Raw genomic sequence first — 17314 nt, forward strand, 5'->3', positions numbered from 1 at the left:
GGGCAGCTGTGGCTACTACACCCGTCAGGTGCTTTGGGGTCAGCTATACAAGTTCTTCATGGTGGACCATCATCGAGACTAGCTTGCTTGCCGACCCGCTGTCCCTCAATGGTCTGAACGTCTCTAGGTTGGGTCCTTTGATTCAACCACTTTAGGATGGCATGTTGAGCTTACCGGCATCACTTTAACTGAGGCTGTTTCCCTCAGTGGAACGTAAGAAACTGGTTGATTTTGTCCAGCATCGTCCTTATTAGAATCTAAGCTGGATCTTGTAAACAACACAGTTTGACCTCCAGTCTCACCTGTTGTTAAAGAAGCAAAACCCTCCTTTTGAATATATAGATTCAATTACATTTTAATTATATATAGTGTCACGATACATGTCATCTAAAGACACTTCATATCAAATCATACATATTGGTCAAAAGTTTCTTATCTAAAGAAACCCAGTAGATGGCATCAAGTCTCGACAAGCAGCATTCACTCCTCCTAAAAGAGCGTAGAGCCACAGGGACAGTCTGCATTGTTGACGGCTTTGCAGCAATCCCTCATGCCGAGCATGCATGAAGTGACAGTGGAGAGGAAAACTCCCCTTTAACAGGGAGGAGAACCTCCAGCAGAACCAGAACCAGGCTCAGTGTGAACGTTCATCTGCCTCGACTGACTGGTGGTTAAAGAACTTCGCTAATGTACATGAGCTTTAAGTTGCTCTGAATCATCTGTGTTGTGCTGTTATCTTAGCACGTAGCAGAGTTATGTCTAATTTCAGCGTAATTCTGACAAACTTTCAGCGTAACCGCTCGTTATACTGTAACACGTTGGCAGGAACCTTTCCGGTATTAGTTACTGGCTTGTTATGCTAATTTACCCCATTCAGCCTCCCAGGTATGTTCCATATTATTCAGCCGGTTGTGGATGCAGCTGTATAATAATATGTATGAATAAGTTTGCTTACCAGATTAAATGCCAGTTTTAAATAAATACGTATAGTCTGGCGCGACTTAGATTTTTGTTTCCTGTTTATCAAACATTTTTTGACAGATTTTTTGACTTATATCCCAGAGCGACTTATAGTCAGAAAAATACAGCAATTGTTGACAGACAAATTTAGTGGCACGGGATTTTATAGAGCCTGCATCCCCTTTTCCTATGCCTTAAAATGGATTAATATAAAGTCTACTGGATACATGTCAGATTTCTCTAAATAACAGCAAACAGCATATCCAGACAATTCAATGCACCAAATGCACCCATTAATGAACAAAAGCAACCTAAACAGACATACAGGGCTGTGTGTTTGCCCTTTTGTCACATTTGAATGTTTCAGACCATCAAACAACACGTAATATCTAACTACGATAACCTGGGTAAATACAATATGTACTTGTTAAAATTAATTATTTACTATTGGGTCGTCCATAAACAACCTGGTTCCCTGGCTATAATAGCTCCATGTTAATTCATGAATTAACTGTGATTAACCAAATATCTGCTTCGATTTCTTTTGCAACTTCCAGGCAAGAATCTGCTCAAATTGAAACTGTCCGACAGCTTGATATAGGCCGTAATATGAGAAACATTGGTCATGTATCAGCTGGAAAATGGTTACAAAGCCACTGTGAGAGCCATTATCCACAAATGGAGAACACGTGGAACAGTGGAGAGGAGCAGGCACGCTGATAACTTACCCAGGAGGTCACAAAAAAAACAAACTAAAACATCTAAAGCGCTGCAGGCCTCACCTGTCTCAGTTAAGTTCAGAGGTCATGATTCAACAATATATGAGAGAGACTGGGACAAAATGGCGACCATGTGAGAGGTCCGAGACCCAAACCACTGCTGACTGAAAATAACAAAAAGGACACTCTGACATCTTTCCCCCAAAAAAAGATAAAATAAAATAAAAAAATTATTTTTTTGGAAAATATTCTGTGGACTGACAAGACACAGGAGGAATTTTTCTGGAATGTATGTGTCATGTTACATCTGGTGTGAAACAAAAAGGAAATCATGACATTCACACATGGTGGTGGTAGTATGATTGTTTCGGTTTACCTCGCCTCTTAAGCCTGGGCAACTCACCGTAATTAATAGAACCATTCATGTTAAGCTTACTTGGGTTATGCAGCAGGAGAATGACCTGAAGCACACCAACAAGTCTGTCTCTTATTGGCAAAAAAAAAAAAAAAACACAAAAAAAAACAAGGTTTTGGGGTGGCCTAGTCAAAGTCTAAACTTAACGCTGATTGAGATGTTAAGGCATGATCTTCAACAGGCTGTTCATGCTACTGAAGTTGTTTCCACGATAAGATGCAAAAAAAAAACTAGTATAAAAGTAGCAGACATTACGTCTGCCGTGCTCCTGCTGCTAATAACCAGCAAACTAAAAGGCGTGGCCTTCTTAAAGCTCCTCAGAAAACAGACATTACTAAACTTAGAGAAGAACACATTCGACATGCGTTGTTGGAGCAACAATACAGTGGAAGGTGATAACTATGAGGCTTGATTCCTGATCAGCAGAGCATTGTGACCTTTGCAGGAAAGATGGCAGCAAGTTTCAGTCCCAGAGGAAGCTGTGGTGTGGGGCAGCAATCTGGAAGCACTTCCTGCTGCAGCAGCACAGATGTATCCCCGCACTAAAGCTGAAACCTGACAGCTAATGCTTGGAATACGATCAGACTTGGTCCAGATCACGGGTTATGGCAGAGGACGGAGTTGGACTGTAGTTTGTATGCATGGACGTTTAAAAGCACGACCTGGACGTCTTTGAAACCTGAAAATGGGTATTTGCTTCCCTCTGCTGGTCGTTTGGGAAATGGCACAATTTCCTGCTGACTGTCCCCTTGATCTGGTTTCCTGTGAAGGGCTCCCTGATCACAGGTTTGAAAAGTCCAAGTTATACAAATTATTCAACCAAATTATACAGATAGGTCAAAAGGTTTCCTATCTATTGAAACCCAGTGGATTGCATCAAGTCTTGACAAGCAGCATTCACTCCTCCTGAAGCCCCAGTGGACCGTCGTCTGCATTGGTGATGGCTTTGCAGCAATCCCTCATGCCGCCTGCATGCATCAGACATGAAGGAAGAAGGCACCGTAATCTGATGAGCTGTATGTCCGCCATGGCAGCATCGGGATGTTTAGCATAAATAGTGGATTGCACTGAACGGTAAAAAATTTCTGAAGGAAAACCTCTGGTCAGCAACAAACGTCTGAAACTAAGAAGTCGAGATTTCTTCCTGGTTTCAATTCAGCAATGCATTTTGCTCATGTGCATTAGTACTAAAACACGGGTTGTTAGCGAGAAACCACTGAAAGGCCATGGAATGTCCGGCTCAAAATTTGTAATTCAGCAGATTTGCTTTAATGATTTGGAGGAAAATTCCAGCGGTTAGCTTAAAGAGAGAAGCAAAGTACAGCAGGAGGCGTTCAGCTGCACCTCCATTAAAAAAAAAACCCATAAAGATTCACGACAGTTACTCTATGGCTTAGTGACCCATTGCATCTCTGAAGTCAGATCCCAGTTCTCAACACATTCATGATACTTTGGATTCTTGTTCAATGATTTTTTTAAAAAAAGCCTTGAATTCATGCGCCTTTTGACTGAACCATTTCACCTGAGAAAAAAACAATTAATTGTGATAGGAAAGATGCAGAGAGAAAAGCATATACTTTGCCCAACACACCAAACCAGTTGCTTGCAGGAAGATAGACTTTTCTGGAAGGTGTCGGGGAAAAGTTTGGAACTAATGTTCAGTAAAGTTTTGTTCCCAAGGATAATAAAAAAAAATTGCTTTAAAGAATCAAGAACAATCACATCTATTAAAAACAGCAGCGAGTGAGCGTTGCACTTTTTAATTTTCTCCTCCTGTATGAAAGATGTACAACAAATAGTCAAAATCTCTTGTTTGAAAATAAATGTGATTTTTTTTTGCTGCTTGTGTTAAGCTTCTAGGAGTTGAACTGCTGTAACTGCTGCGAGTAGCATCAGGGGCCCTCAGGACTTCATGTTGTTGTTGTGCCAAATAATGGCATATCACAGTGCAGTGCTGTGATATGCCAGCGATACTTCCTGCTGATCTCATATTACAAAGTCCTGGTTGAAAACCTAATACGTTCCTAGTGCAGTGAATGGCTTACTGCTTTCAGATGATATTTAGAAACAACTCAACCTGGAAATGTCTATATCCAAGGGATTAAGTGGTATATTAGAGCAGCAGCCCTCAAACTGGGGTCCCTGGATCCCTGGGGGTTTGCGAACAACGGGTTGGGGGTCCGTGAAACGCACCCGGTCGGGCCTGAGGAGCTAAGTAACATTATGGGCTAATCTTTAACTTCGTCCACTTCATCAAGTAAAGTAAAAGCCAAATCAGCTAAAATTAGGAAGTATGACATCAGTATTACATCGAGTTTGCCTTTATCGAGGGGATCTAATCTCCACCAAATCTCTAATGTTAGGTGTATTTATATATATATATATATATATATATATATATATATATATATATATATATATATATATATATATATATATATATATAGACTTAGACTTTGTTTTTTGTCATTTTGTATGCACAGAGTGCATACAGAACGAAATTTCGTTTTCATACAGCTCAGAAAAATTGCAGTAACTCTACAGGATACCTTGTAGTGATTTACAGTACAGGATAAAAATGCAGTAATAAATTGTAGTCAGTTACAGGATAAGTTTCAATTGACTTCCGGATAAAGTGCAGCAGTGAACAGTAGGCAGTTGAAATGTAAACAAATGTAAACAAATGTAAACAAATATTAAGTAAGTTTCCAGTAAAGTGCAGCAGTGATTTAACAGTAGACAGTTGCAGTGTAAACAATGATGCAGTATATATACATACATATTAAAAACATACATAACTGCTGATGATACAGCCTTAGCCAATGGAACTCCAGCGCTGTGTAACGAAGAAGTTTGGCTGAGAAACACAGCCACATACACGTTTTCAGTTTGACTCACTTCACAGAACCTCATTTGAAAAAAAAAAACTCTGAGCGATTCTGCTGAAGCCTTGTGTGGTGAAACAACATGGGAATCAGGCGGCTCCTGACGCAGAAGGGCCCCTAGTGGAGCTGCAGGTCGCAGCGGATAAACTCAATAGAAACTTTGCAGAAGTAAAGAACACATTATTTGTCAGCCACCTGCTCTACTGTCAGCCATTAGTGCAAAGTCACATCACCAGTGAGTGATCGCTGCAAAGCTATGGACAATGCACAATGAACAATGTCCCTGAGGCTCTACATTCTTTCAGGAGGAGTGAATGCTGCTTGTCAGGACTTGAGGCAATCTGCTGGGTTCCCTTAGATGGGAAACTTTTTGACCAATCTGTATAATATAATCCAATCTGTATAATCTGATCCAATCTGTATAATCTGATTGAATTTGACTTTGGAAAGGGCCTTTAGATGACATGTGTCATGAATTGGCACTATATAAATAAAAATTTATTATATTGAATAGTCCAAAACAAAGAAGCCTCCTGCTTCTTGCCACATAGACTCCAATGGTCTCTTCCAGCGATGACTCAGCTAAAATCCTCGTTGATATCTATTTCATCAGATCATTCGTAGTCCCCGCAAATATGTTTACAGCTTCTACTGTGTAATTGTGCCACAGACTTTTATAACCACCAAATAACCCGGGGAAGTTCCCGCATCCTCCCGGCCGGGCAGGTGAGACGGGGAGGTCGACACGTGAGCCCTGCGTGCCTCAGACCAGGTTTCCTCATTCTCAGAGGCGCTGAGCAGCTCAGACCACTGGAGGAGTCATGTGGCGAGCCAGAGCTGCAGGCACGTCTGCAGCAGGAGGGATGTTACGTGCTTCAGGGCTTCATTAGCGAGTTACCATCACGACAAATTGGTTTGCAGGATTTTTCTTTCCCCTTCTTCCGTGATGCATTTTGTGACCGCTGCATTCATCTTTACGGGAAGTTCTCTTTGTGTTCTTCCCCAAAGCAAAGCAACGGGAGCTTTGTTAACTTTTGTGGGGAACTTGAGTAAAAAGTCCACTGTGAACACAGAACAGTGGAGCTATATATGCTGACACACATTACAGCGTGCGAGAGGTTAAAGGCCAGAGAGACCACGCAACCACGAGAGAAACAAGTGAGGAATTATCTTAACTGGTGCCTTTGTTGAGTTTTTTTCCCCCACATGGTCAGGGACAGGGGCGGTTCTAGACAGGGGCCAGCAGGGGCCCATGCCCCTGTAGAAATGGTCCTGGCCCCTGTACTAAAGACATAAGATTAAATACACTTCTCATAATTATTTGCAATGGCAAAGAAACCATTACTGATTGGTTACTTTGACCAATTTTATTTTTTTACCTATACAGTTTTACTCTAAGAATGATTTAAAAATTAAGATGTTTCACGTTTAGCTTTAGCCGTATTGAGTTGGGGGCAAGTTTTCAACTGCTAGATCAGGGGTCTGAAACTTGCAGTTCCAAATCCACAAGTGGCTCACTTAATATTATTACACAGTTAAATATTGCCATTTTATTGTTTCATTTTTTGTTCTGTGCCCCTGTGAAAAAAACACTGGCCCCACCTTGGCCCCCCTGGTAAATTTGGTCTAGAACCGCCACTGGTCAGGGATAAACATGGTCAGGCACAATACTCCAGGTAGGCTGTAGAGTTGAAATTATGCTTAAATGGCACAAATAAGCCAAAGCATGCCAATACACACACAGCCCAGATCAACATTAATACAAGGATGGATCCTTGCTCACCGTCTGAATGCTGCAGCTCTGTCTTCCCAGATAACGAGGAGCCAGTGAGCCATTTGAGCTCCTGTTGTCTTTACAGCATGTCAAAGCAATCCTGCATGCTCACTAGATAGTCCTCTCTTTTTTTGGACCATACGCTGCAAACCTCAGAGTTTTTTTTCGGTTTTTGCAAAAATCCCAGCAAATCTGCACCATTCTGTCACTTAAATCCTCTTTTTTTACCCAGTATGATGAGAAGTTTGAACTTCAGGAAGTCACCTCCGTGAAATCCGAATGCCTAAAACGCACGGAGCTGCTGCCGCCTGATCGGCCGCGTCAGCCGGCAAGCGTACAGGAGTAGTGATCCACATTACCAGGACGAATCTGTGGAGCCATCCAAGAAACCTTCACGGTGTGAGCAGATACGCTTTACATCCGTCTGCTGATGATATTAGCCACAGTTTGCAGTGCTGACACTCCTCGGTATAGCTGTTTTCCATCATGTGAAATGGCTTTTTTTGCACGAGTCAGAGTTGTTACAAAGCTATAATGGAGACACTCATCTAAAAATGCATTAGTGCCTTTTTAGATGAGTCATGCACCCAAACTCTACACAGCTCTGTTTGTTTGAGGTGTGTTTGAACAGAGGAGGCAGCCTCTGCTTATGGAAGGCAACTGAATGTGGAAGTGTGGAACCCCGCACTTCGCTGCCTGGGAACCCCGGTTTCCACGTTCCCTGAATGTGGAAGTGGAACGCCGGGGTTGGGTCCAATGTCTATAAATCATGTCTCAGTCTGACTTTTCGCACGCACGCACACACAAATAACGTCATGCATGGAGCAGGTATCGACAAGTCAACATTGTTGTTTCAAAAGCTTTAAACACGGTGCAAGAAAAACATCGAGGCTCCGATGGCCTCCCTGAGGCCCTCGAAGAGCTTGCAACTGCAAGGCAAGGCAACTTTATTTCTATAGCACATGTCAGTACAGAGACAATGCAAAGTGCTTTACATGATTAAAATATAGGTAAATAAAACAGAATAAAAGCAGGCGGAAAGAAATGCATAAGCAAAACAAAACATGGGAAAATAGAAACTAAAAGCAAATATTAAAAACAGCTAGGCTACAAAGTTGAACTAATGATGTTTCAGTAAAAACAGCTTAACTAGAACAGTCGAAGGCAATCCTTAACAAATGTGTTTTTAATCTTGATTTAAAGGAACTCAGGCTTTGAGCACTTAAGAGTTATCTGGAAGTCTGTCCCAGTCAGATAAGTGGAGCATAGGAACTGAATGCTGCCAAATGTTGCGCAGATAAAACAGTTGCTGTGCGTCCCGGTTTGCAGCAACATGGTTTTTAGTGCTTTGCAAACTTTTAGTGCATTAATTAGGTGTTGCTGCCACAGTCAGCAGAAGAAGCAGGAAACCAGCGCAGATAAGAATTTCCAGCGGCTGTGCGGGCTTTCCAGTCTGGGCGGAGCGACGCGGTGCAGGAAGTCCTCTGCAGCCAGCTGTGCTCTCTCCGCCCGGTAAACGCCATCCTGCCGCTGCCAGCAGCGCAGCGTGGGCCAGCCCTACTTAAGGCGGACCGGGACCGGAACACAGCCCGCTTTTTACGCTGACTGAGCGATGGCCCTGCTGGTGGATCTGACCCGCTGCTGCAGCAGCACCGCTGCCTGTCTGCAGCAGGAAGCGGACTCCCACGTCTTTCTGCTGTACGGGAGGACTCAGCGGCGTGGAAACGGTCTCCCGGAGCCGTTCCCGCGCGCCCACGGGAGCGTGCACGTCCTGGACTCTGGCTCCACCGCGGAGTGTCTGTACCGACTCAAGCGGACCGTGGATGACCTGGACCTGAGCTCCATCAGGGTCTTGACCACGGCGCGGGGCAGAGAGGTGCTGCTTCGGTACCAGGAGATGCTCTTTACCGCCGTTTATACCTTTGATTACCAAGTGACGCCGGCTGACAGGTTTACCTGCTCGTGCTGCGGAGGCCCCGCCCCCGCGGACTCACCTGAGGTTGATGTGGGAGGAGACGTGTCGGCCTTTCTGCAGCAGCAGCCCGCTTTGAAGGGCGACATCAAGGTCCTGAGGTCCACATTGATCCCAGGTGGGTTACAAGGGGTCCCAGCTCATTTTGGGGGGATTTGGTGTCCAGAATATGTGTCCAAGTGTTTTTGACATTCCAAGTTTCACATATAGGAGAAATTTTCAGAAAGATCTCTCTCCACGTGGCAAAGTTGCCGCCTTCTCACCAACACTGACTAAAAATCCAATATAACTTCCTTTCATATGAAACTTACAGCCTCTGTAGAACAACAAAATAATAATTTGTTGTTTTGCACTTCTAAGAAATGTTGCTCATGAAATCATTCACAGTCGTTTAGGAGCAGCTTTGTAATATGGGCCAGGTTGATTTTAGAGCGCTTTTTTTCCAGCCTTAATAAATGTAGAAGTCGGCATTTGAAAACCGCCTTTTGTATTAACTCGGGTTATCTGTGTCTGCTATTAATATTGCCTTATGGATCTAATGTGTGACAAAATAGCAAAGTGGAAGGAATCAGAAATAACCCAGATCTTCTTACACCATCAACAAAATCAGATCCAAACATTTTCTTTAATTTCGGAACACCTCCAGGACCATGTGGGGATGTATATGCCCCATTGCCCTTCCACCCTGCATATGGACTAAAAAGGTGATTTAAGGTCTGCAATATACAAGAGCTGATGACCAACTTTGTAAAAAAAAAAAATTAGCTTTTTTTTCACCAGATGGGCAAGAAATTAAAGAAAACATAAAAACTTGTGGCCTATCTAACAGTTAAAGCTTCTTTGCAACCTATTTAAAAAATTTCTGGGAATGTTAAATAGTCTTCCTACAAGTTGACTTTTAGCTTCAGTGAATTCACTTTTTAGAAATGTCAAAAATGTTTGATTATAAGGAAAGAAATCCTAAGTAAATACAAGTTGTGGCAACAAAGCTTTCGCTGTTTTTTGGTCATTAAACACAAAGTTATTAAAATCTTTTTCTTTTACCCTAAAGGTAAACCCCTAAATAGCTTTGTATTGTGAAAGTTGCAATGCCAATGAGTGTTGTTTTTTTTTTTTTTTTTTTTTTTTTTTTTTGGGGGGGGTTTTGTAAAATTTTGGGGCATTTAAAATCTTAAAAAGGAGCACATTTTCAATGTTTCCCGCCAGCCATGAGAGCCCCGACATAAAGCAGCGGCAGCATTTTGCCCCACCAAGGTTAGCTCGGAGCTTTAAACCTTACATCACTTTGCTTAGATTTTCTGATAGGGAAAAAAAGAGAGACAGTGTGAGTGATTTTTCAGTTTGAGTTTCATAGAAGGGCTCATCAGAACATCCATTTTTGGTGGTCTGGTCTCTGTAGAGTAACACAGGGAGTATATCTGGTTGATATCAGGATGTTAATTAGCTGGGCTATGGTAGCTAGCCTGTACACTGATGCTTAACACACATAACAGTCTAGCAAAAACAACAGAACAACCTTTAGAACAGTAATAGGCATTGTAAGAGGCAACTTTGTAGAGCTTGTTCATTTTTCAGCAAAGCTGGACCTTGCGTCTCTCCTGTGTCTCTCTTAGACTGCTTCGGTCACGGCTTCAGCACTCGTTCCGGTGGAATCTCCTACATCCCGACCCTGTCCTCCCTAAATCTGTTCAGCAGCAGTAAGAGGAGGGACCCCAGGGCCGTGGTGGAGGAAAACAGGCACCGACTGGCCCTCCGCGCTGGTTTCCATCCTCTTCCTCTACGTCTGGTTAAGGTGCGTTGCCCATGCAGCACATGATGGAGCTGCTGGTCGTAAACCCGGTCTGCAGCTCATTTTGCCCCCGTCGCAGAAAACAATAAGCGATTCACCTGCAGGTGAACCATGCCAGCGACGTGTGGGTTTTGGGGAAACCAGAGCCGGAAAGCTACGACTCCATGGTGACAGATCGGAGGGAGGTGGTCCTGGCAGCTCCAGGTGCCGACTGCATGCCCATCCTGTTTGCTGATCCAGTGAAGAAGGTCATCGGGGCTGCTCACGCAGGTAAACAATCACTTGGAGACATCTGTGAGCTCTTCTTTTAAGTGTGTGTTTTTTTTTTTTTTTTTTTTAAAGGTATAGGTATCTATAATTCCGGTAAGTGTCTGTCATTGGCCGTAACAGCCATTGTTATATCGGATATCGATACTGGCCCAAAACCTTTAATATCAAGCAACCATCATCATAATCCCACACCTTTTTTCACCAACATTTCCACAGTTCACGATTTTTTTAATCAGTTTATTAAAAATGAATATAAAAGCTTAGTATTTGTATTAGATTTTTTTAGTTGTTGGGTTTAAAATATGTGACCTGCAAAAAGACCGGGGTTGATGGGGAAAAGAGGACTAATGCATATAAACATTGTAGGATGGCTGAATACAACCTTTCCCCTAATACACAGGTGTCAAACTCAAGGCCCGCGGGCCAAATCTGGCCCTTCACGGTAAATTATCGGGCCCTCGAGAGCCAAAAAAAAGGCATATATCCTTTTATAGTGTTTAAAGTGGCTAAAACTGTGCCTCCTGTAAGTGTAACTCACCCCAATATCAACTTTTTTTGCAGATAAACTGTATAAACTGGGCCTAAGAGTGCTACTTTTGTGTTACTGTGCATTTTTTATACTACTGTGTGAAATGGAATGAAATTATGAAATGAAAAGTATCATCTCTACACATGCAAGCGGCCCTTTTAATGACTTCATGATGCCAAAGTGGCCCCATATAGAAATTAGTTTGACACCTCTGCCCTAATAGGACAGTAAATAAATTCTATCTAAATGTTTTCCATCCATCCATTGTCTACACCAGTTTGGGCTGGTGGCTATGCAGCGGTAATTGAGCAAGAGGCGGGGTCCCTCCTGGACAGGTCACCAGTTCATCGGATGCCAACATGGAGGCACACAGGACAGACAACCATGCACACGCATATTTATACCTACTGAGAAAGACCAGTGCCCTCTGTCCCAACGTGGCTACAAAAAACATTCAGAACAACGTCCACCCCGGTTGAAAAAGGACAAAAAAGGTTGAGTGGGCCTTCTGGATGGGTTCAGAACAACCCACTACACAGAATACTCACTCATACAGCATTGTTGTTCTGAATGTTTTTGGAGCTGATGGTACTCACGGTGGTAAATGTTCTGTGTCAACAATAGGAATGTGTGCTCTAGAGCCATGTGTTCAACATCCACTCACTTTTATGCATTGCTACGTGCACAATAATGATGTGTGAATTAGCTGTTTTTTTATTTTTATTAAAATCATCAGTGTCTGTGCGCCGACCCTGCCCTCTGTGCAGAACGTAAATATTTTTCCATAGTCTGTTTTCCTTTTCGATATATATTGCTAACTTGTATTTTATTCATTCATTACACACAGAATGATATATGAAGTTTTTTTTTTCATTTTCATAATTATAACTGACAATTAATGAAAACCCCAATACAGTATGTCAGAAAATTAGTTATAGTTAGTTCCGATTAGTTAGTTATAATCATCAAAATGAAAATAAACACTTAATATATCAGTTTTTGTGTAATAAATGAATATAATATTCAAGTTTCACTTTTTGAATGGAATTACTGAAAAAAACTAAACTTTTTCATGATATTGTAATTATTTGACCAGCACCTGTATATGACGTAATATTGCCTTTGGCACTATGGAATATTTTTTTGTTATAAAATATTAATTGTAGGTAGGCGCTTCCTGGAGAGGGCAGGTAATGACTGCTCTACGTAGAACGGTGACAGCCGCTCGTTACTGTTGTACATATCTGCTTAACTGCATACTTTTCCTGTTCGCTCCCAGGTTGGAAAGGGACCGTGATGGGCGTGGCACCCGCAACCGTGGATGCCATGGTGACAGATTTTGGTTGTCGGCGTAGTGACATTGTGGTGGCGGTGGGGCCTTCTGTGGGGGTGTGCTGCTTCACGCTGGACAAAGAGCAGGCGGGAGACTTTACTACCCTCCATCCTGACTGTGTACCTGATCCTGAGTCAGCCAAACCACACGTGGACATCCGCCTCGCCAACAGGTACCAATCAGAAAAAGAGCACCATGCTGCAGGATAGGATGTACTATGTGGGGTTACAGTTTGAGGGTCCACATGGTGAGGAAGATTTGATCGTAGCATAAAAACACAGATTTAGAAACAATATTTAAAGCATGGAATATAGTCAATATCTCAGATTGGGAATTTCCACAAAAATAGTCACAGGCAATCACTGTTTCCTTTCCTCCCAGAGTTCTCCTCCAGCGATGTGGCATCCTGCCGGAGCACATCCATGACAACACGGTGACGGAGCGGCCCTCTGTGACGCCCTGCACCTCCTGTAATCCAGAGGACTTCTTCTCCCACGTCAGAGATGGACTCAACTTTGGCACCCAAGTGGGCTTCCTGTGGATCCAAGGATCTTAGGAGACGAAAAACAGGATGGCTAAGAACTCTGCTGATTCTAACCTGATGGGTCAGATTCCAGCTGCCAGCAAAGCAAATCTAAAGTGATCATTTGGCTAGTGGGAAATGTGCTTATGTGAAATGGGGATCCCCCAACTGACTTCATGCTTTGGGCCTCCTGCGGTTCTAAAACCGGAGCGGCTGCAGTACATTTCAGGGACAACCTCCAGATGAGCGCCGTCCTCAGAACAGCTGATAAAAGAACTGAACTCCAAGCAACGGCCAACATTGGAAGGAGAATTGCTGAACAACGCAATACACGAAGAGTAAAAGAAAAGCCAGAATAATGAGCGCTTTGAAAACATTTACTTTAGATTTCTTGTTGGCATTTTCCTACTTTATGTTTTTTTTAGAGTGGGTCAATTTCATACCATTTGAAAACAAACGCCGTAGCTTTGGCTGCAGAGTCTAAAATCCTTTAAAACTGTTGAAACGATACAGCAGAGTTAATGTCAGTCTTTGCATCCAGCTGGCAGGAAGTTCACTTATCTGATTTCACGAGTTAGCTGACAGTGAATAAGACAAAACACGTTCTGGGGTAGGGAAAGCATTTATTCTGAAGGGGGGAAAAAGCCTTGATTTGTAATAAAGGCAGCCCTTTTTTTTTTTAAAAGGAAAAAAATAGTTTAACATTTACTGCTTCACTGCTTTTCAACTCAACACTAAAATAAACATGTTTCCATAACATCTTCAACGATACAAAAAGATCTGGTTTTATTTTAAGCAAAGTTATTATATTTTTTTATTTTCCATCTCAGTCCAACATCAGTACACAACATAAACTTCATAGATTTTTGTTCAACACAATAAGAAAAGAGGACTGAGGTCGGATCATCTGAACAACGCTAACAGTGATGACGCTAAGATCTATGCTGCACGATTCTTAACATAAGTTTGTAAGACAAAATGTGGCCCTCTAGTTGTCACGTTTCTGCCAAAAGGCTGACCAGACAAATTACGGATGTTTCAATAAATAATGAGCTAAACCCAAAGCCTTTACATTCTGTCACCGCATGCATCCTTAATTTACTCTGTTGCAGTTTGTCGGAAAAGTCCTCAAAGATTAAGGCCAGCTCTTCTGGTCTAGTGCAAGCTCCAGGCTGGAGAAAATTGTTTTTTTTACTCTACGGAACTGAAGTTTAATACGAGTTAGCAAGTGGCACTAGAGAACAGGAACATAATTTTATTCAAAAATGGCAATAAGTGTTTAAGGGTACGCGTCGTGTTCTTTTGAGCTTATTAAGAGTTCTTCTGGTCAGTTTGGGTATTCAATCCTTGCAGTCCATTATTCTTATTTTATCTATTGAAAAGATAAAAGGACAAATGTTTTTTTGTTTGTTCCTCAAAGATCAGGAGACATTTATTTTAAATGTGTTGTCATTCTGCAGCAGCTTAGCTTTTCCACACAAGGAAACACAGGAAAAGTGCTCGACTGAAGGACCAAAAAGGACCAAAACTTAGATATACATAATTTTTCATTGTCCAGGTTTGAATGAGCATCAACTTTGTGATTTGTTTAAAAGGAAGTTCTAGGACACGTAGTAACCCAGTGTGACACCAAAACCACAGGAAGTGCACAACACGTTTACAATGAAAACTGTTCCTGGTACTTCGATGCAGCAGTTTATCAAAAAAAAAAAAAAAAAGTCTAATAACACTCAGCGAGAAGGTTTGTAAAGTTTGCCGTATAAACAATTAATCTCAATGAATTTTTTTGACACTACTGACGACGGTGAAATGAGCATTACGTCACAGTCTACGGCAACTCTTTGTTCTTTAGTTTAAAACAAAAGCATTAACCTATGGCAGCGTCCCGTCACCGCGTACAATCGTTTATCTCATCATGAATGCAGACATTTGGCTGAAAGGTCATTTGTCCTGCGTTGAAATGAACACTTTATCCCCTAAAGAAGCTAGGCCGGTTTGTGAACATCACCCTTTAGCTGCTGGACTGAAGACGAGTTCAAACAAAGTGGTCTTTATCACACGGGGCTGCATTTTAAAATCCACCATGTACAAAACTGCAAAAGTTTCCTTCATTATAGAAATTACAACTGAGCTGACTAAAAACGGTCCTTTATTTATTTTTGAATGCATGTTAAAATAAGAAGCAAGGCGGCATTCCTGAAAGTGCTGCCTCCTTCATCTCCACGATGTTAAAGTCGGAGTATGGACGGTGAAAAACCTTGGCAGGTTTAACCTCCTCTTTTGGAAAGAAGCATATTTCTCCAGGTGGGTAGTTTTCAGTCGTTAAGTACAATTCTACCATAGGTCGTACTTATAGGCATCTGTAACCTTCCTTTATTATCCAAAAAAGTAGCTTTCTTTGCAGCTTATGGCAAATAAAGATGGAGAAACCACATTTTCACAACTAATGGAAAAACAAAGATGTGTGGAAAAATGTCAGTAAACTGCTCACAATAACGGTTCTACTCTGGCAACTTAAATCAGAAAATGGATATGGAGCTGCAGTGAAACATTTAAACCAGGGAGCGTTCCTAGTAAGCCAAAGCTCTGGGACAGCTTTGAGTTTCCAACTCCAAAGATCCAGGTAGGAACTCTGCTTTCTTTTCTTTTGCTCTCACAAGTCAGAATAACCCGGTTCTAATTAAGGACAATTAACTAAAAGTTCACCTCATCTCTGGAAAGCCAGACGTTTCTCATCAACCCCAACATAAAGATCAAATATGGCTGCCTCACATTTAAAACAGCGTCAGCTGCAGCGCTCAACAGCTTTTCTTTGGACGTCTGGTGGCGTATAGCTCATTCGACCATTCACACACAAAGTAGTACACGTGTGACAGTTAGAGGTGTCGAGCTAGGCCACGGGTTTCTAAATTTCTGGTTTCAAAACCAATCAAACGTTCAAGCGTACTGCTTCTCCTATTTAAGTAACTCTTAATGCGATACCAGAGAAAGTGCTGAAGTGACTGTAGTTTTCTTCGGTTGAACAGAAAATTTGCCTTCTGAGGCAAATGGACCCACCGACTGCTGACCTGGGTGTGACGGTATTCCCAGCTCCAACTTTGGAGATACATACAGCGTATAATTATTCAGCTACCTGTCTGAGGAACTATTTCAGCAGGTCGGCACCAGGAAAAAAAACTGCTTTTTTTTACATGTTGCAATAGCTTTATGTGCACAGCATGAGATTAGAAAGGAAACCCAAGCGCAGCATTGTTCCATCCATCTCTATGAACAGACGACCCACCAGGCAATCCACAGCAGTCTGCTTCACAGGACAGCTTGATGCATCTTCTTACTTTAAATGTTTTCTGCATAATGGGCTGCTTCAGCTTCTAAAGCTTTAAACTTTAACCACCAGGGGTCACCAATCAGCACCGGTTCCAGTCTTTCCTCAGGGTGGTGTGTTGCAAAAAAAAAAAACATTTTAGCTTGAGACTAAAACAATCCAAGCTGACTGTCTGAGGTTGTTTCTTGTTCATATGTGGGAGGAATGAATGGGGCAGTCAAAACGTAACATCCAGAAGCAATGATCCAGCGCGATTTGAAATCCGGCTATAAAGATGGGTCCTGCAGTCCTTTGCTAGTGCAACATCAAGGGATGGAAATAAATAAAACCTGAGCATTCAGAATGATCCCAAGTTGAAGAGAAGTTAACAATAGGCTGAACCTGGAGAGTCCTTCACGCTCCTAATCTACCGGGACAAAGACAGGCAGCCTGCTGGGTTTGAACCAAAATAAACTGCGATATAAGAATCAGAAAAACACGTTTACATGCACTGCAAAAAACACAAGTGAACCGTGTCCCCATGGTAGGTTTGTCTGATCAAACATTTCATTATGCTAACACATAATGACAAAAAAGATTCTCGAGTTGTACTTTGGAAGTCGGACTATTTAATGATCCAAGTCAGAAAAATTACCTGCAACGCTTCTTGAAGTCAGCGCTGACTTTTGAGGTCAAAGGTTCCCGGCTGCCCATAGTTCTAGCTCAGAAATGGCTGGTCTCCGTATAAAATGGTGATAGGGATGCCAGGATAGACAGTTTGTCAACTTATCTCTTGGTTTGTATCTCATTAAACTTGTAGCACACACGTTGTCAAAGATTT

At 42.1% G+C, this 17314-nt stretch overlaps 1 protein-coding gene across 1 annotated transcript; it reads left to right on the forward strand.

Moving 5' to 3' along the window:
• The first annotated feature begins 8205 nt into the window (after nt 1–8205).
• Nucleotides 8206–13845, forward strand: lacc1 (laccase (multicopper oxidoreductase) domain containing 1). Its single transcript, XM_012882760.3, has 5 exons — nt 8206–8843; nt 10339–10517; nt 10619–10784; nt 12593–12818; nt 13028–13845. Exons 1-5 carry the CDS (start codon nt 8366–8368, stop codon nt 13200–13202), a joined length of 1224 nt encoding a protein of 407 aa, XP_012738214.2. The 5' UTR covers nt 8206–8365; the 3' UTR covers nt 13203–13845.
• Nucleotides 13846–17314: the final 3469 nt, after the last annotated feature.

The sequence above is a fragment of the Fundulus heteroclitus genome, chromosome 7, assembly GCF_011125445.2.
Source record: "Fundulus heteroclitus isolate FHET01 chromosome 7, MU-UCD_Fhet_4.1, whole genome shotgun sequence".
Taxonomy (NCBI): domain Eukaryota; kingdom Metazoa; phylum Chordata; class Actinopteri; order Cyprinodontiformes; family Fundulidae; genus Fundulus; species Fundulus heteroclitus.

Coding starts and splice junctions, on each gene's coding strand:
- lacc1 (XM_012882760.3), top strand. CDS start 8,366: ATGGCCCTGCTGGTGGATCTGACCCGCTGCTGCAGCAGCACCGCTGCC. Junction 10,785..12,592: donor CATCGGGGCTGCTCACGCAG/GTAAACAATCAC, acceptor GTTCGCTCCCAG/GTTGGAAAGGGACCGTGATG. Junction 12,819..13,027: donor GACATCCGCCTCGCCAACAG/GTACCAATCAGA, acceptor CTTTCCTCCCAG/AGTTCTCCTCCAGCGATGTG.